The 27,478-nt window shown below is 37.9% G+C and overlaps 1 protein-coding gene across 1 annotated transcript; it reads left to right on the top strand.

Moving 5' to 3' along the window:
* Positions 1 to 1,215: 1,215 nt before the first annotated feature.
* Positions 1,216 to 24,389, top strand: LOC149785614 (uncharacterized). The gene is made up of 4 exons (XM_089931217.1): positions 1,216 to 1,692; positions 13,968 to 14,106; positions 17,496 to 17,645; positions 24,253 to 24,389. The coding sequence occupies exons 1-4, from the start codon at positions 1,629 to 1,631 to the stop codon at positions 24,359 to 24,361; spliced, it is 462 nt and encodes a 153-aa protein (XP_089787343.1). The 5' UTR covers positions 1,216 to 1,628; the 3' UTR covers positions 24,362 to 24,389.
* The last annotated feature ends 3,089 nt before the right edge of the window (positions 24,390 to 27,478 follow it).

Here is a 27,478-nt window from a genome sequence, read left to right on the forward strand (position 1 = left end):
CATTTTTAATAAACTAACTGTACGTAATAATGTATCATCTTACAACACCTCTTTATGAAAGTAAGACAAATACGGGCGAAAGTATGTTACCTCAAGAAGCCTTTGTTTGCATATCCAAACATAGAATTCCAACTAGAATTTCCTTCTCATTTTGAACGAGTGCACAACTTTTGCTACACGGAGTACAGTCTAATGGTTCTCAAATTCTCTATGATCCGCACCTGGAAAGGTTACCACATGTACTGATTGAAAAATGGATTCAGTTTGAATATAAGCGGTTGCTTGTTTAGACTCCGCCCTAGATTTGATTCTCTCAGTTTTGATTGGATGCGGTCTGGTCTCTTCTAAAACTGCCTTGAGTTATTTAACACCTACTTGTCACTCTCTGGTTTCCGTGCTTCCAATTCCCGAATTTACTTTCAAGTCATATTGTGACATCACTGACGGATTGCAAAACAAACATCGGAGCCTCGACCACGTCGTCCTGGTTGTAGAAGTCCCTTATTAACTCACCACGGACGGGTCGTTGGGTAATGGTTATACAACAGACATGCAGTTTCTTTGTGTCCAGAATCGGATCTATAGTCGTAATCTTGCATAATACGTATTGACATTATCCATGGTGTTCTTAACAACAAATTAACTATAAGAAGATATGTCTACATGAAGTAACAGCAGATTTTCCCACAACGTGACAGAGTGTCACTTGACCTATGACGCAACAGAATGTTCTTGAAAACTAATCAATTCAATGGAAAAATTCACTAACCCGCAAACAAGGCCAGAAATTAGAACTTAAATTAAATATATATAGCAGTGTCCTAAAAGGAAATTGCATAAATGGTACCTCAACTCGCTTGCTTCTCATTTATTATTAACGTAAAAGGTGAATTTGAAAGCAGAAATTCGTAACAGAGGAAACGCCTTGTCTTCTACCAAGAAGATACCATTTTAATGCATCAAATAGTGTTGCCTCTGTACAATTTTCAAATGCTGATCTAAATTATCGGTAATCAATGAGGAAGCAATATCTAAAATTGCAACCGTGTTTCGTGAAAAGTTCAGATGACCAGATATTTTTTTAAAGTGCGAATTTGCACCAAATTAATGTGCGAAGATTAAAGCATTGCGCTTACTGTCGCATCTGGACCATCGACAAAAGAGACGATAAATGTTCTATACGACACGCAGCCATTAAATTCGAAACATTTCCGTATACGACATTAATTACGCTGTCATTAAACCGTCAAATTAGACAGAACAATCGATTTTTCCCACAGCAACTCTGATCCATATAATACCATTATAATACCAATCTAAATTGTAATTCCACTGCCTTACCTTTCGTCAAGAACACTGAGTCGGTACGGACCTTTACACCTGGGAATAAGCAGCAAAGAAAATGACCTACTCGTGTGGGCAGCCGGATCTGACTGGATTATTCAACCGCCTTGCTTCAACAGTTTTGTATTATTGTTGATTGACTTTCAATCGAAGAATCGTGTCTTTGACTATTATTGTGCCACAATCTGGCGTAATGCGAAATTAATCTTGAAGGTAAATCGAGACATTCACGGTCTCAAGAATTTTGAAGAGTAACTGAATCATTGTGTCACGATTAACCAGGCATGATGACCGCTGATATTTGCATCAAAATATGTGGCTTAATTATATTTCTTTTAAAAATTACCGGTAAGTTATTATTATTATTATTATTATTATTATTATTATTATCTTGCTGTTGTTGTTGTAAAATTTTGCTGTTCTTAAAATTCACATGTTCTCGTATGCAAACGTGTAACTTTTCGTTTGATGATTTTTTTTACCAATATGGAGAAACTCATTTAAGACATAAACCTGCATCACAACTAAGCATAATAAATAAAGTTTATATAATTTAAAAATTTTGCGAGATTATTACAACATTAGGAAGGTTCTAGATCATAAGGTCAGTTTACAAAGAACACTCCAAAAATATAGTTTTTTCGAAAATTACTGCTTTACATTATGTATTAGCACTGCCTTTAATAGTGTGCTGATTTCGGCATCGTTGTAATCTGCCATAAATTTTAAAACGTTTTTAAAAAATTTCAAAAAATATTTTCTACTCTTCATTTTTGAATAAGAGAAGTACAGGATTAGTAGATCATCAATATGTAAGGAATTAAACATGTACTGCGACTACAGAGATGTATTAGAACTGTTCGAGGGATATAAATAAAATATATGACGAATAACGCTATAAGGATCGATTCAAGTTTAACATGGATGAGTCGGCGTGGGGGATGTATGGAAAATTTACATTGTGGGCAACTATGGCGATCACATGGATAGTTAGCATTATGTTTGAATCTGTCTGTGGTCCAATGAAGTTTAACATTATGTTTGGGACTGTGCTGTACCTTTGGAATTTAATCTTACGGTGGGATGGTATAGCACCCAATGGAAATTCAACGTTACGGTGGGATGGTATCGGACACTAAGGAAATTTAACGTTAGGGTGGGATGGTATGGCACCCAATGGAAATTCAACGTTACGGTGGGATGGTATCGGACACTAAGGAAATTTAACGTTACGGTGAGATGGTATGGCACCCAATGGAAATTCAACGTTACCGTGGGATGGTATCAGACACTAAGAAAATTTAACATTATGGTGGGATGGTATGGTACCCAATGGAAATTTAACATTACGATGGAATGGTATGGGACAATAAGGAAAATTGTTAACGTTGTTGTTGTTGTTGTAGGGTTTAACGCCATTTTTCAGCACAAGATATGCTATACATAGCGGCCAGTATAACTGTTGGAGGAAGAACCCGGGAAAACCCCGAAATGAACCACCGACCCACGAGAAGCTACTGGCAAGCTAAGGAAACTTAACGTTACGATGGGATTGTATGACAACCAATGGAAATTTAACGTTACGTTTCGGACTGTATGAGGTCAATAGGAACTTAGCATTACGTTTTTAGTTCGGTATAACACCCTATATGGAATACTAGCATTGAGGATCACCAAAATGCACAATTGGAAAATGAAGACGATTGATCAATATAGGGCACTTTCCGCATTTATTATGGGAATTGAAGCACGTTGATATTCAGATAAATACTTACTTAATTACGGACAACACACACACACACACACACACACACACACACACACACATGCACATACACACACGGCCTACACACACACTATATGTTGTTCCAATGACCTTCTTTCCAGTTCGTTGTTGACTTGTACACATTACAAGCTATTTATTTTTATTTCTGTTACTGCAGTATTTGGAAAATGCAGTATTTCACAAAATTCGATTCACATTTCTTTATGTTTGCAAAGTTTAAAGTTGAAAATTGAACGCCAGTTTCAAGTAGAAATTTAAAAGATGTCACTTTGTTGGATAAAAACGATTTAGCGTAGGGGAATTGTTTTTTTTTTTTTTAAACTTAATTTCCACTGATGCCTAAAGCAGTTATTATTGTTACAAAGAGAGAAAAACAGACGTGTATGCCTAAGAACGTGTTTGCCAAAACCATTTTGCTAGATTGTCATTTTTTACTTTTTCCTCTGCTAAACTGAGGTATGGAGGAACGCCGCAATAATACTCGATAGCTCTACCAAAAGAGGCAAAAAAGATTATAAATTCATCATCATGTTTCTTTTATTTTTATATCGTACAGTTTCATCTGGACCATTATAGAAATTTAATGCGGGAATAGAACATGTGAATTGACGAACAAGTACACACATAATTACAGACACCACACACACACACACACACACACACCAGCTCATTTACCATTTTACAGTTGTCGTTGGCTTGTCTACAATATAAGCGAAGAATTTTATTTATTGCAACCTTTCAGTTGTTTTTTTAAACTTTGGATTCTAATTGCCTTTTTAAGTTTACTTCACTTAAACCTTTTAAAGATAAAAATAGTCAACTTCAAATAAAAAATGTAAGAATTTGTTCTTATTGTTGCATAAGAATCGTCTCTTAATTATTTTAAAACAATTGAATTACAACTTAGAACAGCTGAATCAGGAGTAGAAAAAGGATAGCAATTACCTTTGTAATCGAGACAGACAGACTGACGGACAGACCCAGATATATAAGTAAATGTCATATATGGATGTATACGTTCTTCTACACTTTTCATATATTTATCACTATGGGAAAATTATAAAATTAAAAATACACTTTCTTTTTTAACAATCAATGTGTCTTATTATCATTGTGCATTACTTGTTATCATATGTTCAATGTGTACATGTACGCAACACATTAGTTATAAATTTACAATTTTACAAGCTATTACTTGCGTGTGATATGAATGAATAACCAAATAACTGTAGAATTTGACACACAAAGTTTCTGTATCGTGCTCAGTGGAAAAGGATGCCCGTTGACTCTGTGTGTGTGTGTGGGGGGGAACAGTTAGTCATATCATAGTCATATATATAAATATATGACTCACTGCCAGGCAAAGATTTTAGCGATACAGTAGCAGCCAGGCAGTATGATCAGGAGGCTATACATCTGTAATAATTAATATGCATTTAGAATGTGATGAGGTAATTAACGTATAGATTAAATTAATGAAAGGAATTTTATATTATATTGATGACACATACTTCAATTCTAGTTTTACGGACACTGGAACGTGCTTCATAAATGCCGCATTGTACTGCATTTCCCTGACGTCACGTCAATATCAGTAGCTTGGAATAAATTTAGCTTGCACGTATTTCGTTTAACAAAATTATTGGTTTTGCATTGCTTTTACCGTGTGTTTTGCATGCTTTTACTATCAACTTTTAAGGTTCTAATATGTTTTACATTTTATTGATGATGTTAAACATGTGGTAAAATAACCTTGCACAAGAGAAGGACATTAGCTGATTTGATAGAACAACTGACTCGTATAATCCAATGGTACAGTTTTGGATGCCATCACAACCCAGGTCGACTGGCTCGGTGATTCCTTAAGAAAGGCACTTGGTTACCATTTCCGAGGAATGACATTGACAGTAATATGCAAAAGAATTAATTAAGATGTAAAAGTTGCTATGGAAGACCAGGGTTTTAGATGGCAGCAGAACGTGGTTGTTCTGCGCATGCTTGTTCAATGAAATGTCGTGCAAGCTGTAGATACGTCAAGTTGTACCTAACTTTTGAACATTTCCATGTAAATTGTCGAGCATTATCTCATTAAAATATTTCAGAACTACCTCAATCATCGTTAACATAGTGATTTGAATATGATAATATTTTTTATTTTGTAACCAATACATGTTCGAAATGTGATCAGACACTATATTAAGCTCAGTGAAGAGAACACAGCATGTTGCATGAGGGGCGTTCAACCCAACAAACTGAATATCCAATCAGAACGTCGCTCGGCCATTTCCGTCAAGTCATGACATAAAACGACCTGACGTAAATGGCCGAGTGATGTTCTATCGGACTAAAAACCACGAAAAGGATGGCTTAAATATACCTCCTTTCATTGATCCAATCGCTTTCGTACTGGACAGCTTGTATAAGGTTCCGCCCTTCCACTATAAGTAGCTTATAATTATGCGAATGTCATGCGCATTGAAGAGTGTTTAATATATAATAATACTAACAATAATGAGGACTTTGTAAAGCGCCTAATCTTTAGAAGCTCTAAGCGCTTTACAACATTAGACAACACCTATAACATAAAAAAACATATAATGATATGATTACAAAAAACAAACACCATGAAATAATAAAAGATAAAATCCATGCTGAATATATTTAAGTTAGAAAACATTATTAGGTCTTTAAGTTTGTTCTTGCATTCGAAATAAGTGAGTTTTAAGAGCACTCTTGAATGGGCTCACTGTGTCTTTGTGTCTAAGTTCAGTGGGCAATTCATTCCATGTTGATGAGCCCTGGTATGCAAAAGAACGTTGTCCATAATACTTCGTTTTCATAGTGGGAATAATGAGTATACGATTGTCAGAAGAGGAGCGTAAGTATCTTGCTGGTGTGTACACATGGGTGAGGTCGGATAGGTATGTTGGACTGGAGTCGTCAGTGAAACGTTGCACAGAGAACAAATTTTGTGTTTGATTCTGGATCGAATGGATAGCCAGTGTAGGGTACAGAACAGCGGGGAGGTGTGCTCTGATCGTGGTGATCTGAGCAGCTGTGTTTTGAACGTTTTGAAGTTTCTGAAGTAGACATTGAAATAAACCAGACATAATTGAGTTACAATAGTCCAGTCTTGAAAGTACTAATGAACACACAAGTGTTTTAGTGGCCTCAACTGAAAGATATTTGCGAATGGAGCTGATGCAATGTGAGAGTACTGTCCAGGGTAACACCTAGGTTTCGTACTGACTGTGTGAATTTAATGTTGGTGTTGCTGATATTTATTGTTTGAGGTAAGGATGTGAACGAGAAAGTCTTTCTGTTGTGATCAGAACTGCCTCAGTTTTATCATCATTCATCTGCAGCTTGTTACTTGTCATCCAAGATTTCAGAAATGCACCTCTGTACACCTTGGATGGTAGCATCAACTTCAGCTGTGTGGCTAGATTTGTATATCTGGTGTCATCAGCGTACAATTGGTGAGACACTGGATGATGATCTATGACACTTGAGAGCAGCTGAGTGTATAGAATTAAGAGAACAGGTCTCTTGTGGAAAACCACACCATAGATTAACTGGGCTGGTGTGTATTCTATTTGAAGACACAATGTGTGCCCTGTTGTGCAAGTAGGACTTGAACCATAGTATGACTGTATCATGAATGTCAAATAAATGCAGGAGACGGTGAAGTAATATGTCAAGGTATGTTGTGTCAAATGCTGCAGACAAATCAAGGAGGGTGAGGACTGTAATCTTTATGCTATCCAAAGCAGAGAGAATGGCTTTAACTACTTTTAGAAGAGTAGTTTCAGTACTGTGGCAAGGGCGATATACAGATTGTACATTGCTGAAAAGACTGTTTGAATTCAGATGAGATACAAGCTGGGATAGAACAACCTTTTCTAAGATTTTTGATATGAATGGGAGATTAGAAACTGGGCGGTAGTTCTTTAAATCGTTATGGTCGAGTGTTGGTTTCTTCAGCAGAGGCTTTACAATGGCAGTTTTGAAAAATGATGGGAATTCCCCTGATGAGAGAGAGGTATTAATAACATCAGTTAGTGAAGGCAATACTGGATCTAAGCACTACGTGTCCCTGGAGGCATTCAACCAATAAGTTTATGGAGCCGTGTCTATAAATAACGGAGACGAAGAAACATTTATACTACAATCATCTGATAAAAAAATAACCGCAACGTCTTACTGGTGGTGTCTGGAATTTGAGTTTTGAAAAATGATGGGAATTCCCCGGATGAGAGAGAGGTATTAATAACATCAGTTGGTGAAGGCAATACTGGATCTAAGCACTCAAGCAGCAGTGATGTTGGAACTGGATCAAGTTCACATGACTTTGGTGCACTCTTCATCACGATTGTACGTACTAAATCCATAGAGACAGGTTCAAATGCTGCTAATGGTTGCCGCTCAGATTCTGTATCCCAACTGTATGGTGACGACGAGTCAATTGAAATTGTGTTGTCAAGCTTATCTCTAATGGTTTGTACTTCTGTCACGGAAGAAATTTGCAAATCGGTCCGGAAGGTCGACTGGAGAGAAGGTAGTTGGAAGTGGTGTTAGTAATCTCGAAGAGCTCTTTGCAGCTGCAACTTTCCATGATCTTAGTAGTGTAGTGGGCTGATTTCGCTGCATGGACTATCTTTGTGACGTTCATCTTATCGGCTTCATAGATTTGCTTATGAATAGTGAGTCTGGTGGAAAGCCAAAGCCTCTCAGCTTTACGGCGGTCTCTTTTAGCGGTGGGAAGCTGGTCCCTAACACTGCTATACCATGGAGAATACATTTGAATCGATACTCTGCACATGGTGGCTGGGGCATGTTTGTCGTGCAATGAACGCAGGCAGTTATCGAGTTGTTCTGCTGTAGGAGGTAAGCAAGTTGTTAGGTTTGCTTGGATGTCATGCATTAGTTTGGTTCTATTTATCATACGGAGGTTTCTCTTAGTAACAAATAAAGGTGGAGTGTTAGGGACTGATACGTCAAGATGGCATATAATGTAGAGGTGATCTGATGCAAGTTCGTGGGATACCAGGGAGGACCGTAGAATAGTATCATCAGGTCTATGAAGAATCCAGTCTACAGTGTGACCATGTGTATGGGTGGGTTGGTTAAATGACTGTTTGAGGTTGAAAACATTAATGGAATCTAGGAGTTTTTATGAGTTTGGGTTTCCGGGACGGTCAAAGTGAAAGTTGAAATCTCCAAGAATAATCATGTTGCCACCTATCGAATTTCCATACTCCAGGAGATTCGGAAACTGCTCTAAAAAGAGAGATTCTATCAGCTTGTTTTTTCGACTTAGAGGAGGGTGGTAAAAGTAGAAAAAATGGACTGACCTTTGTTCCATTGTGAGTGTGGTTTTGACTAGTTCAAACGATGTGTGGTAGAAATTGAAAATTGTGGTGTGGTTAAGACCTTTGATCATGGAGTTCTTTGTGATTACAGCAATTCCACCTCCCCGAGAGGGGCGGGGGAACGATTTGATGGAGTAACCAGTGGATGTTAGATCCGCGCACTTCGGCTCATCGCCTGATGTTGTTAGCCATGTTTCTGTCAGGAAAAAGACGTCGATATTCTGATTGTTGATAAAATTAACTATTTCTGTGCACTTTTCTATGGTCCTACTGATTGCATTGAATAATGCAATACGCAGAGGTATCTCTTGGATAGTAGACACAAAGGTTGACAATTTAATAGGGATTTGAATTAGGTTGTCTAAATTAACGATCGAATTTTGAAATTGTTGAGCCGGAAAGGGCATAAGGGAGATAATTGGAATTCTTCTTCCTTTTCTCCGCCAGCTTTGAAACAACGTTTCTTTTTTCGCTTCTGTTTACATTTAACTAATGATAAATATAGACCCAGTTCGTTTAGTCTAGAGCACAATGTAGTGTGGAGAGTCAAAGAGTGGTCATTTAAAGCAATTAATGAGGGTCCGTCATAGCATAAACGGGTTGACTGGCGAGTATCACGTGATGGCGGTTTGTTCAACAACAAAGGAAGTTGTAGCTGTGGAGCAAGACAGTTGAGAAAAAGTCCAATTGTTCTCGTTTCCAAAACAAGGAGATGAAGAAACACGTACGAACTGAACCGCCAGTGCATGATGAACACAATAACGTAGACGAAGACAGGCAACAAGCACATATATCATGAAAAACGGCACAAAAAACGGAACAGCTGCTTCAAGCCGGTTAAGCGATAGCGGTCATCTTATAATATGTCAAGGCCTTCCATGCGTACAGCAGACACATTTTGATTGAGTGACTAAGAGAAACACTCTAGTCGCACGTAAACATTACTGTGCGAACCTCGAGAATTATATAATTTAAGTATTTAAGATCATCCACAGGCATACAATTTTCCGCGGAAAATCGTATTCAGAACGCTTGTTCAAATCGGTTGCGTTACTGATTCCGTACAGTTAACTATCTAAACTGGTGTACAGACTTCAGACATTCAGCTTAAGACCATCGAGTTTCTCCTTTGGTTCCAAATCTTTATAATTTTAACCATTGAGTTTCTCCTTTGTTTCCAAATCTTTATAATTTTAACCATCGAGTTTCTCCTTTGGTTTCAAATCTTTATAATTTTAACCATCGAGTTTCTCCTTTGGTTTCAAATCTTTATAATTTTAACCATTGAGTTTCTCCTTTGGTTCCAAATCTTTATAATTTTAACCATCGAGTTTCTCCTTTGGTTTCAAATCTTTATAATTTTAACCATTGAGTTTCTCCTTTGGTTCCAAATCTTTATAATTTTAACCATCGAGTTTCTCCTTTGGTTTCAAATCTTTATAATTTTAACCATCGAGTTTCTCCTTTGGTTTCAAATCTTTATTTTTATTGGGTAAAATTTGCACTTTATTTTGACGTGTAAAATCTGCTGATAAGTCAGGTCCCAGTTTGTTGTGACGCTTACAGTTGTGTGCGAATTGTTTTCTTGTATCGATATTGTACGTGCCGAATGAGCATTACCTTTTATGTCAAAAACATTTCTGTGTAAATATTTTTCTCCTGGAGACTGGCAATGAATGATGTTTGTGATCCATATGTTTATCGTTTCCATTCAAGGATTTTATTTCCTGTAAATTGTTATGCCTGAAATGATATTGCGTGTTGTCTCTGAAATATAAGATTTATGAAAACGTAAACGATACATACTAATCGAAATTAAAATGCAGGAATTGCATTGAACTTGTACACGCTGATGTCATTTTGCTGTTAGAATATTACACTGTCATGCAAGATTGCATAGTTGATACCCATCGCAGTTGCGACTTTGGGATCGACCTGTGTAACATTATACCAGAAATACAAATTTTAATTTATACAATCGTTTATTACTAATTCATGTAGGATGATTCTATTGGCAGTCAATAATTTTATTATTTATCCATACTGGGAAACCGTATATTGATGTACACGCAGATATAATTGTAAATGTGCATCAGTTGCTAGTATAAATAATAAAAAGGCAACACCCTATTGGAGAATATATCGAATACAAATTTAATACATTAAATGATATTTCTGTCTGTAAAGTACTCAATATTCGCCGCATAAAATTTCTTTTCTTAAAAACATATTTTTTACAATACATAATGCTACCAGACCATTGAGTGATTGGCTACCGATGTTTTTCACTTCTTAAATTACTTGTAATGCATCATCGAGTGGGAAGTTGACTGGCAATGACATGAATACATATGCTGGGTAATTATTCAAAATCTAAATATCACATTATTTTAATACTGTATCAAAGTGACAGCTGTTTAGAACGAATGATGTGGTCGCCTGAGTGTTAGTCTAGTTACCATCTTTTCATGGTACAGATAGCTCTTGCTATGACGAATCGTGTTTACATTAAATATCCCGTTCAATGGTTCCATAATTTCTTGACACTTTGCACGTCAATACGTGCTTGTAGTTATGGCATGAAGATTAGTGATTGATTTGTCTTAAACGTCAGACGAATGCCTATCTCGTGCTGATAGACACACCACGAAGGCCGACTCTACCTGGTTTGAGCAGACTTAGACCAGCATACTTCTGCTCGCAAGTATTGCACGCTTCCCATTGAACCACACGTGTTACCGAAGGAAATTATTGGCGGCTTGCTGTGTTCCATGATGTTGTCAATTTATTCATGAAATAGCATTACCATACTGAAGACATAAATAGTTAAATAAAATAAAAGTAAGTGAACGCCATGAAGTTTGTACTTAATATCTTTTACGACAAAATTAAATATGTGGGATTTATTAAATTGCAAAAGAGTGATCATGCGTGTTTCTTTAGGGCGTATTTGGATAAAAGTGTTTGGATTATCCAGAGATGTAATCATGTCGATTAATTCATTCACGGAGAATATTATTATTGACATGTAAATTATAAATACAAGGTCAAAAATCCCAATCCCATTTTTCAAGACAGGATACGATTAATTGGTCAGATCTTTTTTTATAGCAGCCGGATTTAATTTGTGTTTCTTTTTAAACTCAATCACTTGCAACCTTATCACGATGCAATATATCTTGCGGAAATCCTTTTTTTCCCATCAATATATAAAGCAATATAAGTCTTCTTATCTAATCGTTATATGCACACTCATATAATTCTCTCTCTCTCTTTCTCTCTCTCTTTCTCTCTGATGTTGGAGTAATCATGATGCTGGAGTAATCATGATGTTAGAGTAATCATGATGCTGGAGTAATCATGATGCTGGAATAATCATGATGCTAGAGTAATCATGATGCTGGAGTAATCATGATGTTGGAGTAATCATTATGCTGGAATAATCATGATGTTGGAGTAATCATGATGCTGGAGTAATCATGATGTTGGAATAATCATGATGTTGGAGTAATCATGATGTTGGAGTAATCTTTAATATTGTTTGAAACGAAGTATTTCCTCAGCATTATTTAATTTTCCTGTTTGAGAGAAATACCTGCTGCAGAGTACGCTGTTCTTCCACTTGATTTCACTTTCGACATAAAAATATCAATATTTGTGGCAATGAAGCTGCATTAAATTCCCAATCATGCCGGAAATGAGTCTTTCAATTTTCTGATGAATATGGCATTGTATGTCTCTACCGGATATGAAAATTGAATTCTCCATGACTTCAACACTTTAACAAAGACTTAATGCCTGGTTAAAAAGGTTGTTACAATGCCTGAGAAATCGGAGATCCGCCTTCCACCGGCGTTCAATCTCATTACCTGATTAGATTAAAACCAGGGGTCCCAATTACTGGTTCATAAAATGTCGCTAATAGATGGTTGTTGAAAGGAGTGATTTATTTGAAAATTCCGTGTTAAGTTCAATTGTCTCAACATCGGAACGAATGGAACTTGGAGGCTCAATTATATATATTGCTGAACTGGTTGTGTAACATCAGATGTTCAAATACATGACAAACAGAAAGATATCAGCAAAATACCAGATGCAACTGAAACAGTAAAATTGAAAGATCTACTGCAAAGTATTGAAAGTAGGACATCTCGCACATTTGGAACTTATTGTTAAAGACAATTTTGGAAACATAAATTCATAACTTAGGAAATAAATTTCACCGGAAGAAAGGTTAAAACAATTTTTTTCAAAAGATAGTTGTAACATTTTTCACGATAATTACATCCATACGTATGTCTGTAGCAGCTGTCCATACAAAATTTGGTAAAAGGCTTAACACAAGGTGGGAGAGGAATGGAAATGGAAATGTTCGTGGCAACGGTAGCACGCAGTCATTCCTGAAAAAAATTTGACAAGGCATGCAAACTATTGATGACAATTTGTTTGATTTATTCCAAAAGGCAGAGTCAGATTTCCATGTATTACAGGTAATTCCAGGTAATAATCTGGATTATAGAAACACCTTCACATATTGCTTGGTCATGTAATTTTGCTTTCAATAGCATCAACTGGTTTATTGTTTTAAATTGTGATCAGAGTTGTATACACGGCAACAAAAAAAATAAACAATTGATAACCTACATTAACAAATAAATTATGCCAGCTCCTGGAACTATTACTTCTAACATAAATGATCGATTGCTTATTTCATTATTTTCTGAATCATATGCATTTGCAATTACAAGACTGACACAGTTGTTATCTATTTTGTATATCTAGATATTACCCACGTTCTCGCCTTTTCTTCCTATGTCTATCTTTTGAAAAAATGTTATAGACCGCATATCATCTTACCATGTCGGTATACATAGCTGTGTAAAGACCTAATTTTAGGCTATCTGGTATTTTTTTTTAAATTGCATTAACTAATACTAACACCCTTTTACAGCATCACGCTCTTCAATAAAAACATACAACACAGCCTAGTCGTACTTTTTAAATTGATAGAATCCGTCCATTTATTTTGAATCCGTTACTGTAAAAACTGGAACAGTGGAGCGCTTGACTTTATAAGCACAAGCTTTCTATTGCATTAAAGGTATAGTTATCAAATAATTTACAGCGCATCAGTAAGGGAGTCATCCATCATATCACTAAACGTCGGCATTTGAGGGTGATAGAGGATTCCACAGACTTGCCTGATGGTTGCGTCTTAGTCTCACACGTCACTCCGCCTTTGGCGTCATAAGTTGGTGGCAGCAAAAATTTGAATTACAGCCGAGGGAACGCAAGTTTTCTGTTTAAGGGAAATCATGTTTGAATAAGCATCTCGTATCTTGGATTTATCAGCCCCAGAAAAATTAGGTTTACTTTGGGTTACGACCTCGGTCAATATAACATTTTTAAAGTTTATTATCCTTGAATCAGCTTCAACAAAAGTCAATAATTTTATATTTTTACAGATGCCAAGTTATGCCTGAAAAATTACGACATAGGGGAGAGAGAAGGCAACGTATACTACTGTCAGGACCTAGTACTCACAGAATGCTGTGAGATAGAGCGGGAATTCACCTGCTGTGAACCTGGAAAATCGAAGTATCTGTAAGTAGGGCAACTTTATTATTTATGTATATATTTACAGGAATCAGTATCTAATACTAATGATGGTTTTCCGGATCTGGCGAGTTTTGGAGTATTGTGTTTGAGAGCCGGATCCTTCCTAAATGTTAGTATTCAGAATGGCTCTGTTACCCATATTCTACCAGTTGTCAATAGAATTATCACATGTTACTTACATGGACATGAAATACATTTTTTAGTCCGACAATCATTGCACCTGGTTTTCGGTCCATGCAATGTTTTCGCGGTGCGTCTACATTAAAAACGGTATAACAATGAAACGTATATCTGTTCTCCATATGTTACACTGAGGCATTTTTACATTTTGATTGTTTTCACAATTGAAAGTTTTCAAATTTCAAATATAAATACAGCATGATATGTTTTATCAGCGAATGCACATGCTGTTGAAGAGTAAAATTAAAAACTAAATAATTCAACACCCTTCAATTGACCCTTCACACGTGAACACACACACACACACACACACACACACACACGCACACATCTGGACCCATAACAAATCCATGCTTTCTTAAACGTTTCGGCTTTGATGACGGGGAAACACTTGTGGCATATTCCATGCCATACAAATGGACGAATCTCGAGTCTAGGCTCATAATTTTCACTGTATTGGGTTAAAATTCCGTAAGATGAAAACATGAGGGTTCCTGTGATATTATCCACGCAAATCAAATAAACAGTGAACATTTTTTTACTAAATAATTTTTACCTCGACTCCAAAAACAATGCAGTGTTCAATGTGCAAACAATTTTAATTGAGTCAAAATTTGCTTCTACGATAGATGCTCCTTATATAAATATTTGCTATAGACAAAATCTTACATGAGTTATTAACGATCTATTAAGAAAGGGAAGAGTGGATGCATTTGCGTCCTCCAGGTTCACAGTAAACTTCTATTTTTAATGTAAGCGGGATATTTTATTGACAGACATTTTGAAACGTGACCTCTTGACTGGAATGATAATCCACAGACGGAAAAGCAGTGATAGAGTTAGTTTAACACAATGTACCGCATTGCACGAATATACGTCAAATACCGTTGCATAATGCGCATGCAGATCAGAGTCTATGTTGTTTGTTCTACTTATTACTCCTAACAATTTGCACAAACCCAGATATCCCGGTGCATTATGCGACGACATATTTGCGTCCATGCAGTTTGCAGTTTGGCTCGTCTTATAAGCGAGTACATACGGGACGTGATACACTTATTTGTATTAAGTATATCACCTGAATAGAAATTCCCATCAGTGCACATGTTTTCAATGCAAACTTGCATATTCATTGATTGGAATCGAATATTTCTATCCCACTCTGTAGCGGGCTAGATTCGGATACCCTCCGTCAGTCCATCCATCTGTGTGTTACAACATCTAAACATCTGAATCTAACTTCATCAAAATTTACTGTTTTGCTGACAATGTATTTATACGGGCTATAATAGGCAATTTGATATTGCATTTTACTAGCGAAAGATTACGGCATTGAGACAGTATTGAGTTATTGCATTGTAATTATCTTGAACCATAGAGACTAATCAAGATGCAACGAGTGTTCTATTTTCATATTCATTGGGCTTGCATACAATGCACGTGGCAACCACATGATGCCTTGTAGTGGAGGCTGCCATATTGGTCAAGTTCCAGTCAACCCTAATGATAGTCTAATTACACGCATACTTGTAACCGGATGGTTATCAAACTTTCCATATTGAAAGTACATTGTGGTCGGTACTGATAATGGTGAAGAGAATTCAGAAACATTCATTAAATACATATTATAAAATCACTTATTTGCTTGTTTACATTTGACTTCATTTCCTGTCTTTTTGCATCGTATGAAGTTTCCTAAATATTAATCTGCCAAACTTTATATATTCGGGTGTCATCAGTACCTTGTCCTTAATATCTGTCTAAAGATAATGAAGATTGCTTGCCATTAGCTACCTCCCCTTAATTAACTTTAATGTATGCATAAATGGGATATATATTGAATTTGATTGTAAGTATGAGAACTATTATATTGTGGTATGTGTTTCCGCTAGAGTGTAAGAAGGCATTTCCCGCTAAACAAGAGTGTCATTCAAATTAAGAAAAGTACACTTTTTATACAAAAATATGAAATGATGAGATAAGATATATAAACAGCTGGATACTTTGGAACATGGTAATTCGTTCAGTTCTGTTGGATATTACAATTGTCACTAATCAGTAATATTAAGCTATATATAGCGCAACGTTCTTAGTGACGGTGAAACTGACATGAATACGTGAATATATCTATGTGCTTTTCTCCAGTGGATTCTACGGTGTGTCTAATAGTTCACGTATAGTGAAAGAGTTGACGTTTATTTATACAAGTAGTTATATACATACTAGTGGGGATTTAGTGACAGATTTCGGTATTTACGAAAAATACTTATTAATGGGGTGGTTTTTGTTTTTTTGTGTATGACATTTGAACATTGGGTAAACTGATTGTTATCGCTGTACATTGTAGTCGTTTGCAAAGACTTGGGGTGCTTTAGAAGGAAGGATACAGAGGGACAGCTTATGGTCTAATAAAGAGGAAATACAAGACCAAAGTCTTAGATTTCGTACATTTTGCCCTGAACCCATTACCAGGATGCCAAGAAAGTGATTAGAGATTTAAACCCAAGATTAATAAAAAAAAAATAAAGTACAGAAAACACAATTACTAATTGTGGTGAAATAGAATGTTCAGACAGACATGTGAGCAGAGAATACGAATATTTCAGATTGTTTATTTTGGGGATCATCATATTGTTTGGACTAAAATTCTGTGATTATCATTATTACCAAACAACAAGGAGAACTGTGTTATGGTCTTCACCATAAAATACTAGTTATGACTAGTGCAGGCCTTCATACTTTTTTTAGGACCTTTTTTCAAGGTTGTTCAGGACTGACTAGAATCCAGTTTTTTTTGTACACATTACGCACAGAAAAATAGCTCATGTTCAAGTTCTCCAAGTTTCATGCAAAATCCAGTTCTCCTTGCCACTAAATAGATAATTCATAAGTGTCCGTGGCATTCATTTTCGTTTTGATATAGGCCCCATATTGCTGTACACTACATCAAAGTTTGTGGACAAAAAGGTATGACATTTTTTTAATTATACGTTATTCTTTCACACACGCAGTGCTAAATGTTCCATGATACTTAACTGAAAGAAATGGGAGATCACAATTATCATAATATTTAGCCATTTGTTCACAATCAGTGTACCATCCCCCACCCACTTGTGCTGAATTTTGAATCATCAATAGCCCTTAACGACATTTTTCTGTACATGACGTTATGTTCATTCTTTGGCCTTTTTCAGGCGAGAACAGTTGCAACTCTGGGGAGCAGTCTTGTTGTTTGTACTGATTCTGGTGGTACTGTGCATGTATTACAGACGAGACAGCCCTGCTTGTTCTAGTCCAACTTTATCGGAAGCATGCTGCGCATGCAGGGGAAAGCTATTGTGCAGGTTAGTATTACAGTAAAGCGTAATCAATCATACATGTTTAAATTGTTAAATATCAGATCTTGTAATGGGACTCTGAACCCGTCTGACCAGCACCGATCCCGTGCATCAAACACCGTAACATTTCCTATAACTTTTCCCACTGAGGACTTTGGTACACTTGTGCATTTGTCCATGTCGGCCATATGAGTCTGCGTGGAAGTTCCGCTGGTCGTGGGTTGGTGGTTGCAGTGCTGTGGCATCGCAGACAGATCGATATACATTAGGCAACTATTTACTTGAATTTTACTACTTGTAAATCAGTTACCTGTTTTGGGTCCCTAGCGCCTCGAATTTGTATCTGTGCATGGAGACGTAGGCTTTCTTCAATCTCTTCAATTCTGCCATGCTAATTGTTTTATCTTCTATACTCACTGAGTACAGTTTGGTACAGAAGGATTACAGTTCCCGCGAATGCACAACTATTTTTGGGATCTAAGCGTGCCAGGACGCTTCAAAACGATGACACCATAGGGGAAAATCCATCGCGTGCTATTCAGCAGAGACAAACTTACCTAGGTGCAACTGTCTACATCCAAACGGTGTTTCTTTGATAGAATAACATTTGTAGCGTGCGCTAGTTCCCATCGCACACATTACACGTACATGTCATACCGGATATCTTTTTTGCAACCAGGAGTTTGTGTCGCAGTCCCACGTATTCCTCTATGGGGTTGCCTGCGCACTTGTCGTTGAATTTCTACGCGGCTTTCTTGGTGACGTTACTAAAAAGGAGATAGTCCATCGGGTACACGATGGTCTCAGATTTGTTTACAAGTGATGCCTCGCCCGTATCTGCGTAGACATCATTGGCGGTAATGTGGATTAGCAACAAGTCCGTATCTGTGTACAGCATCTTGACGTTATCGCCAACCCTCGGCTTGATCGAGTCGTAATAGAACACGTATATTAATAATCTGGATAAGTGTAACACAGAGGCTAACATAGATTGACCCTGTCAGCTTTTGTTTCGAAATTTTCTTAAAATGGACGGCAATGAATCCACTGTCAAATTTTTTCGCCACTCATACGCTGGGTCAATCGATTCAGTTTGTCTTGCTATATGTCCCAGAAAAGGTAGACGTGAATTCGTCTTCGAAGATTCCCCGTAGTTTTCTCGAGTACAGCACCATTTATTAGCTTGAAATAGTCCTATTCAGACTCATTGGTTGCGACCGTTTTCACGACGGTTTTCCCCTCAATGTACGAGTCCATCGATACACACCAACGAAACCTCAGCACTCAGCGAATTTTTCATTCAAATATCCCCAACCGCAGATATAATTGTAATCTGCACACGTGGATTACATAATTAGGTTTCTTGTGCTGCTTAGGAACAAGCTTAAAGCATTCTGTACACTCCTGTCTGGAATCGTACACGATTCTACGCTGATATAGTGACAATGCCTTTGCGGGACAACGACGAGTGAAAGGCATCAATTGTTGGTAACTGAGCTTCAGAAAACGTCTTCATGTCATTCATGTACTCGTACGGGCAAATTCTTTTGCGGAAGAGTAAGCCGAACTTTTCAGGTTCATTAGCGCTTCCACTGCATCGACGAGCGGTTGCATAATATTCGTTGCCTTTGCTTGTCCAGGATGAAATTGAGAAGCTGCAGCGAGTCAATGAGGTGCAGATGACCCATCCAGAAAGTCGTGTAGTTTTGCATACTGTTGGAAACGACACTCATTGTTGCATTCAATGCTGATGAGATTAATTGCATGATCAAGTGACTATCATACCTGCACAGTTTATGAAGCACATAATTATGGAATACTTATTTTTGCGATCCTAAATTTGCATCTGCATGTTGTATGAGCCGTGCGTGGCTCCTCTGTATGCGCCAGTTACGAACTTTGGAACTTATAGCACCACCAAAAATTTCAGAACCAATGACAGAAAAGGTATCATCACAGATCCAGAAATAAAAATTTTTCCGCGGAAACTTTTGCGTATGATCACAGCTCATAATACTATTAACAGGTGAGGCAAGCTGTTGTTAGATTCATTGCGCGGTAACCTCGAGGTAGTTAATCAAGACCTAAACAGAATCCTTGCCAAGGTACAACACTGGTGACTAAGTTGCTCATTCACATCTAACAGAAGTGTCCACTTTCATCTTCCGCTGCACCGTTGAAAAATTTCAAAACATTCATGACAGGATTGGGCATGATTGTGATCTGTGGCTTCTCGCCGACTGACCCACTGAAAAATATATGGCCATGAAGCCTCTGTTGGGTGACAAATACATCCATGCAGCGTCTATATGGAGACATTTTACTTTTGTGCTTGCCGTGCAGGTACACCATCCATGGAAAATCCTTTATCAACACGTAATGATACCCCGCGACTAAATTTCTCGAGGACTTTTAAGTGTCTTTATAATTTAAGATTATAGATTATACAGGCACCACTATGAAACCACGGCTGTGATATTATAGATGATGCAAGCCTCGTTTTGTTAAATACCCCAAAATAGTAAACTCCACATTGACAACGATGTCCACCTTGCATCAATGGCATGATGTAACGTAGATTCAATTTTCTGACGCATATTCGAGAGAACACATTTTTTGTTTTGATGAAGGATCGAATGGAAAGCCAGTGTATTGTACAGAGCAGGGAGAGGTTTGCTCTGATCGTAGTACTCTGAGGATGATCCGAGCAGCTGTATTTTAAACTTTTCGAAATTTCCGGAGTAGATATTGAGACGAACCTGACATAATTGAGTTACAATAGTCCAGTCTTGAAAGTACTAATGAGCATATAAGTGTTTCTGTGGCATCAAATGAAAGATATTTACGAATGGAGCTGATGCGTCTTAGCTCAAGATATGCAGCCTTGCATATGTTCATGACATATTGATGCAATGAGAGAGTACTATCGAAATTAACACCTAGGTTTCGTATTGACTATGTGAATTTAATGTTGGTGTTGATGATATTTATTGTTTCAGGTAAAGGTTGTGAATAAGAAAGACTTTGTGTTGTCATAAGAATGGCTCAGTTTATCATCATTCATCTGCAACTTGTTACATGTCATCCATGATTTCACATCGGAAATGCATTTCTCTACACTTTGGATTGCATCTTCAACTTCACTTGGGTGGCTAGAGTTGTATATATGGTGCAGGTTCAGGAATATTTCTTTCAGAGTGCAATTGGTGAGACACTGGATGATGATCTATAACACATGAGAGCTGCTGACTGTATAGAGTGAAAAGAACCGGTCCAACAACGTAGATTAACTGGGCTGGAGTGTATTCCATTTTCGGACACAATGTGTGTCCTGTTGAACGAGTAGGACTTGAACCAAAGTAAGATTGTATCATGAATGCCAAATACATGCTGGAGACGGTGAAGTAATATGTCATGGTCTATTTTGACAAATGCTGCAGAAAAGTCAAGGAAGCTGAGGATTGTAATCTTGTCGCTATCGAAAGCAGAGAGAAGGTCATTAACTACTTTTGGAAGAGTAGTTTCAGTACTGTGGTAAGGGCGATATGCAGACTGTACATTGCTAAAAAGACTGAAAGAATTCACATGAGATTGAAGTTGGGATATAACAACTATTTCTAAGACGTTTGAGACGAATGCGATATTAGAAACTGGGCAGTACTTAATTCCCACATTCGCTGCAGACGTGAATTCTTTCAAAATACTATATGAATTAAACTGTGTGGTTTACAATGGCATTATATAATAGCCCACTATAATTCTCTAACAATGAACCGTTTATGTTTTGTCTGCGCCTAGTGATTAGACTGTGCTCATAGCACTGTGGCTCCCAACCCATGACAAGAAAAGCTCTCAAGTGGACTCACGTTGGCCACAATCACAGATGCACACGGATGCAAAAAAATACTCAGTGGGAAAAGTTATGAGAAATCTTGAATGGGTTTCGGGCTTGGGAACCGGATCTTGTCATACGATTTAAAGTCCCCATTAATACACTACTGATCTTTATCACAACCTATTCAATACCTACATGTGTTCATCTTCTGTTTTCCTCTTCCAGCAGAAGGTGTAGCCACCCTCTGGTTCGCAGACCGATCCTACATCGGCTAGACGTTTCTCGCTAAGAGCGGTAATGTCAATCTGGTATCGGCCTAGTTCTCTGGATAAGAGGGCTTTTCTTCTCTGAGGCCTGGATGTATCTTCTTTGTCCATGAGTGTGCGTACGTTCCGTGTACCGAGAATGAGTTTGGTTTGTTAAGCTTATGGTGTCGACCGCATTAAGGGTTAACTGCCAACCACGGTTAGCCGGCCAGTTAGTTATAGGAGAAGCAAGTTTTAGGACACCTTTTCTAGTCCATTCCCTTACTAGGATGATCAGTGTTAACGTAGATAGGGCTGCTCAGTAGTCTGGGACGCCGCCTGACTTGTTTGCTCTTCTGGTTTCTAGCTGTGACTGCCAGTAGTAACCTCCACCTGCCGCTTCCTCCCCGCCCCCATCGCTGTTGGATTTGGAAGATGCGCCGCGTAGAAATAAAGAGGATGCAGGGGTTTGAGTGAAGAGCGTTTCACAAGAAAAACCTGCTCGTGAAGGAGATTATGGTGAAGAAGCTGTTGTGCTGAAGCCACCTCATCCTCTCGGCCGCAGAAGTCGGAGTCCAGTGGCACGATAACTCGTTACGGCTGGCAACTTCTTTGGCTGCAGTGGATGGCCAGGTCTTATTTTGTGCTCTGACGTGCCCTCTGCACTCCACAGTGCATTGCTGAACCGCCTTCCTGGCCGTTGGATCTTCTGATTGATCTCATAAGCCCAGGCAGCCGGAGCAGTCTTCGTATGCTGGGTTGAGCAAGTCCCTAAAATCACCGGAAGGCTTGAGACCTACCGGCTACCCTCACCTGGTTTAGCCTAGGAGCCACATGTGAGAGTTGGGAATCAGAGGAGGACCAATGTGGATGAACTACCCTTGGGAAGGCACGAGATGTTTCAACCATCAGAGGTACTACCTCTCCCTGAGACCCCAAACACCACATATAGTGAATATGGCGAAAAACGGCCCTTTAAAGAGCACTGAATCCAGAAAGGGATCGCGTGTTTTAGGGATGACTTGCAAGATAAATGTAATAAACTGACAACGAACAGTGCAGATCTAGTTTCTAAGTAGCCTAAGCGCTTTCGACTCTAAGCGAGTCTTTTGGGAAAGGCAAAAACGAAACAGAAAAGACAAACAATAAGCACAAAACAAAGTTTAGGTTATGAAACTTTACATAACTATTCCTACAGGTATTAAACACTGAAAATCGACAAGTTGGAATCAACTTAACTAATGACGTTGTACACTAGATCATAATGACCTACAGGTAGATGAGCCATATTGCCATGGTTTTTTTTATGTAAATTGGGATAACGTGAATTATATCCCGGATATATTTCACTATTTAGTAGTAATTTTAGGTGAATGAGTGACTAATGAGCAAAATGATAGAATTATTTAAAAGGATGATAATTTTATTTTCACGTGGTTGTCTTTTTCTAGTCTTCGTGGTTTTAAGCGCTTGGTTTCAATGTTCTCAGGTGGCGTATATAGAAAGATTCCTTTTCTTTCCTGGCTTCGAATCTCCAGTTGGGGCTGTTGTTGTTTTTGTTGGATTTAACGCCATTTTTAGCACAAGATAGACTATAAATAGTGGCCAGTATAAATGGTGGAGGAAGAACTCATGAAAACCCCATAAAGAACCAACGACCCACGAGAAGCTACTGGCAAACTTTCTCACATGCCAGCTTACCTGAGACTCGAACCCACGCAGACAATTATGCGATGGCAATGATCCGTAACGCTGAGCACTTTAGACCTTTCGGCCACTCAGGGCCCCCAGGGATTGTGAGCAATTACAGCTAGTATTACATCACTGAAAGTGTGGCCAGTATATATATTGTTGTTGGTGTTCTAGGGTTTAACGCCATTTTTCAGCACAACATAGGCTATACATGGCGGCCAGTATAACTGGTGGAGGAAGAACCCTGGAAAACCCAGGGAAGAACCACCGACCCACGAGAAGCTACTGACAGGCTTTCCCACGTACCCACGTTAGCCGAGCCTCGGACTCGAACCCACGCAGACAGAGGTGAGATGGCAGTGATCCTGAACGGTGAGCGCTTTAGACCACTCGGCCACTCGGGGCCCCATATATATATATATATATATATATATATATATATATATATATATATATATATATATATATATATATATATATATATATATATATAGGCTATGGTACGTATATATTGTGGCGATTTTGGGGGTTGCTCTTCAGGCACTGCCAGCTCATACCCTTAGTTTTAAGAATTCTCAAAGAAAACCTGTTTGTCCCTTTTGCGATGAATTTTAAGGATAATAAATGCTGTACATTCACTCTCTCATCTTGAACAGTAGACAGTGTGTGCTTTTTCTTAGTATTTGCACAGTGTGTACATGTACTTAGCAATTACACAATGAGTACATACATGTACCTAACAGGTAAACAATTTGTACGTATTTTATTTTAGCATGTACACAGTTAGTACGCACATGCCATTAACATAACAACAATCTCAATATCGGTTTCTACTTTGCAGGAAGAACAGGACCTTCAAGCCATCAAGCCAAGGCTTCAATAACGTAGCCTACGATGATACAGATGAAATGAGATTAACTTCGGGTCGTTCATACAGACAGACAGCATGAGATATAGGAATAAAGTGGCATAAAGTTATATTTCTTGTTATAATTCAACTTAAATTTTTTTCTAAATTGTTTAGTTTGAGTTTAAATATCATACTATGACGAATATAAATTGTACCAATAAGTTTCATTTAGAAAAAAAGTAATGTTCGTCAGGTTTCATTGACACAAGCGACAGGTTTTATCTATATATAAAAAATCCACACCACCTGGAGATTTTTATCGCATAATTAATTGTGTCCATTCCACAAGATAGGAAAGCTATGTTCCAAAACTTGACATATTTCAACCAAATAAACCAATCAAATAAATATATTTTTAGGCGCGTGCAGCGAGTAATACTGTACAGCAGGGGTCTCAAACTCAAACCACCCTGAGGGCCGCATGAGGGGATTTTCAATGGCCCAAGGGCCGTACCACCTTTGTTAGTTCTCTTGACACCTTGTGACGCCAATCGTTTTGCGGGCCACAGGATACGGCTTGGCGGGCCGCGTGTTTGAGATCCCTACTCTACAGTCTTATAGCGAAACTTGCTCTTACTGAATCTTCTTTGCACTGACTAACATTGGTAAAGAAACTTCTTTGTTTGCATAATGCTGATTTAAGTTGCATAACTTTATCCTCTCTAATTTTGCCCGCGTAAGCGTCATATTTCTCACGGTGCATTGTTTCGTAGTGCCGACGCACGTTATACTCCTTCGGAACAGCTATCGTTTGTTGACAAAAGAGGCATTGAATTTTATCGCTGATCTCAGTGACAAAATATAAATCCTCTCATTTGACTTTAAAAAAAACTCTCTTTTCGTCCGCGAGTTTTCTTTTTTTCGAAACAGAAGACATTTATACGGGCTTTTATGTTTATAAAAATGCAGCAAAATCAACTTTATAATTCAACATCAACTCGATCACTTTACTAAAAAACCAGAACCGGAAGTCCGCATTAAGGGCGACAATTAATAGAAAGACTACGAATAAATAAGTAAGTCAGAGTTTCTTATGGTTAAAATGGCGCTAACGTTAAAGTTCAAAAGGCGGTGAGAGAAAAAGAAATAAATGAATAGTCAATTTTTTGAAAATCCCAAAATGCGTCGCGGGCCGCACAATATGCCCTTGCGGGCCGCATGCGGCCCGCGGGCCGCGTGTTTGAGACCCCTGCTGTACAGGTAATGGATCTGCAAGATTCTGGTGAAAACGTACGTTCAGTAAGACTTTTACATTTTTCCAGGAATTTCTTATATTCACTCAGTGGTTAATCTGGAAAAATTAGGCTGTTTGTAATGTATGCTAACAAGATAAATGCTTCTAGTCCTGGCTGCGCTAAGAATAGATGTAGCTGCAAGGACATATATAGGGTCGGAAATGGAATTAGTCGTTCTCTAGGGTTTCACTGTAGCGCAGGGATCACACGGTTTGGTGCGTGCAAACGTATGTCGCGTCACAATGAAGTAGCCTAAGCAGAGAATTCACAATCCTTCCCAATGTTCTGACAAACGTGTATCGATTTCACGAGGGAGTACTCTCAGACGAGGGATTACAATCGTCCCAGGGTGGTCTGGCAGAAGTTTGTCGTTTCACGAGTGTGCAGTCTGTATCAAGAGTTTACAATCATCGCTGAGTGGTCCGGTAAATCTCTGTGTGTGTGTGTGTGTGTGTGTGTGTGTGTGTGTGTGTGATTTGGATTTTTAACGTAGTTTTAACAATTTTTCAGTCATATCGCTACGATGTCTGCAGTGTGGCAGTTTATAGTGATGTCTAGCACTGGGGCATCATGCCGCAGACATGTAGCATGATGTCCCACGCAGTCACATTATCCTGACACCAGGCCGACCAGTCTTTGGTATGACTATGCCAGGGATCGAACCCAATACCTACCGCATCCGAGGCGGATGCTCTAACCAGCAGGCCACCGGACCGGTAGGTCCGGTGAAGGTTTGCCCTTGCACGAGGGAGTAGTTAGTGCCGACGGTTCACACTCTTTCCCGACTTGTCCGGCAAACATTTGCCGTAGTACAATACTGTCTCAGCTGAGGGTTCAGAATCATACCAGAGTGATCCCGCAAAGGTTTGTATGCAGATATGAGCAATATTGTTACATGCTAAATTGTCTAGCTTATAAATTATATAACAAATTATTACAAAATATGATTATTGTTAAACATCAAAAAAGTATTACTGCAGTATATGCTTTCTGTACTCCATATATTTCAGTAGCGGCTAAACTAAGCACGAAATTCGACTAAAGTAAAACCAGATCGTTGTCATTTTCTTACACGAGATTAGTATAAAAATGGGTTCTTCTGGATAATTGAGAAAGTTGTTAATGTTCAATCCTGTTGTAATCGAATTCACCTTCAGTAAAGCTTAGCCACTGACCCATAACGACCTTTTCATAAATATTTTGAAGGAAGGACAACTGTAAAATTAGTGTATTTAAAAGGCTTTTTGTAATAAAATAATGGTTTAAGCTTTTAAAGTAGTACTATACAAGGGTTTTATTGGCCGTGGTTTACACGGATTGCTTTAAATATGACCACTTTTATTTTTTTTTAAAGTTTGAAAATGTTGAATTTTGGGATATGCGTTTGACAAGGTAAAGCAAAATAATTTTTGTACTATTTTGAAAAGATCGGAGAGTATAAAGGAGTAGAATGTAATGTTTGTTTTGTTTCTTGGTATCTTGGTAGCTTTGCAAAATTTTCTTCATTATCAGAGATAGATTTTTTTCTCTTCTTTTTGCTTTGCAAGGTCAACTATGTTTATTTTGCTAAAATTTTAATTTATGAATAAAATTTAACATAAATATTTTTAGAATGAAATTTTTGTTTTGCTTTTCATGTTAGTTTAAACACATTATGTACAGTATTATGTCGAGGAATTCCCAAGGACACACCGATGCATCAAAACCAGGTTGCCTGGGTGGATATCGAACCCACTACCAATCGAGTACGAGTACAACACTCTACCAGTTGCCAGTTGAGCTACCGCTACTAACTGTAAATAACTGAATAACAATTTGTATTTATGTTTTATAGAAGCATTCATATATGTAGTCAAATCAATCGATTTTTTTTTCATCGATGATATCCAAAGGTTTTACTTTGCAAAGTCTGACACTTTGCA

The sequence above is a fragment of the Sinohyriopsis cumingii genome, chromosome 13, assembly GCF_028554795.1.
Source record: "Sinohyriopsis cumingii isolate HCF-2022 chromosome 13, ASM2855479v2, whole genome shotgun sequence".
In the NCBI taxonomy this organism is placed as follows: Eukaryota; Metazoa; Mollusca; class Bivalvia; order Unionida; family Unionidae; genus Sinohyriopsis; species Sinohyriopsis cumingii.

What these genes read in the sequence shown, in the direction of transcription:
- LOC149785614 (XM_089931217.1), top strand. Translation starts at nt 1,629, where the DNA reads ATGATGACCGCTGATATTTGCATCAAAATATGTGGCTTAATTATATTT. An exon ending in CCTGGAAAATCGAAGTATCT is followed by an intron (nt 14,107 to 17,495) that starts GTAAGTAGGGCA and finishes GGCCTTTTTCAG; the next exon opens with GCGAGAACAGTTGCAACTCT. An exon ending in AGGGGAAAGCTATTGTGCAG is followed by an intron (nt 17,646 to 24,252) that starts GTTAGTATTACA and finishes TCTACTTTGCAG; the next exon opens with GAAGAACAGGACCTTCAAGC.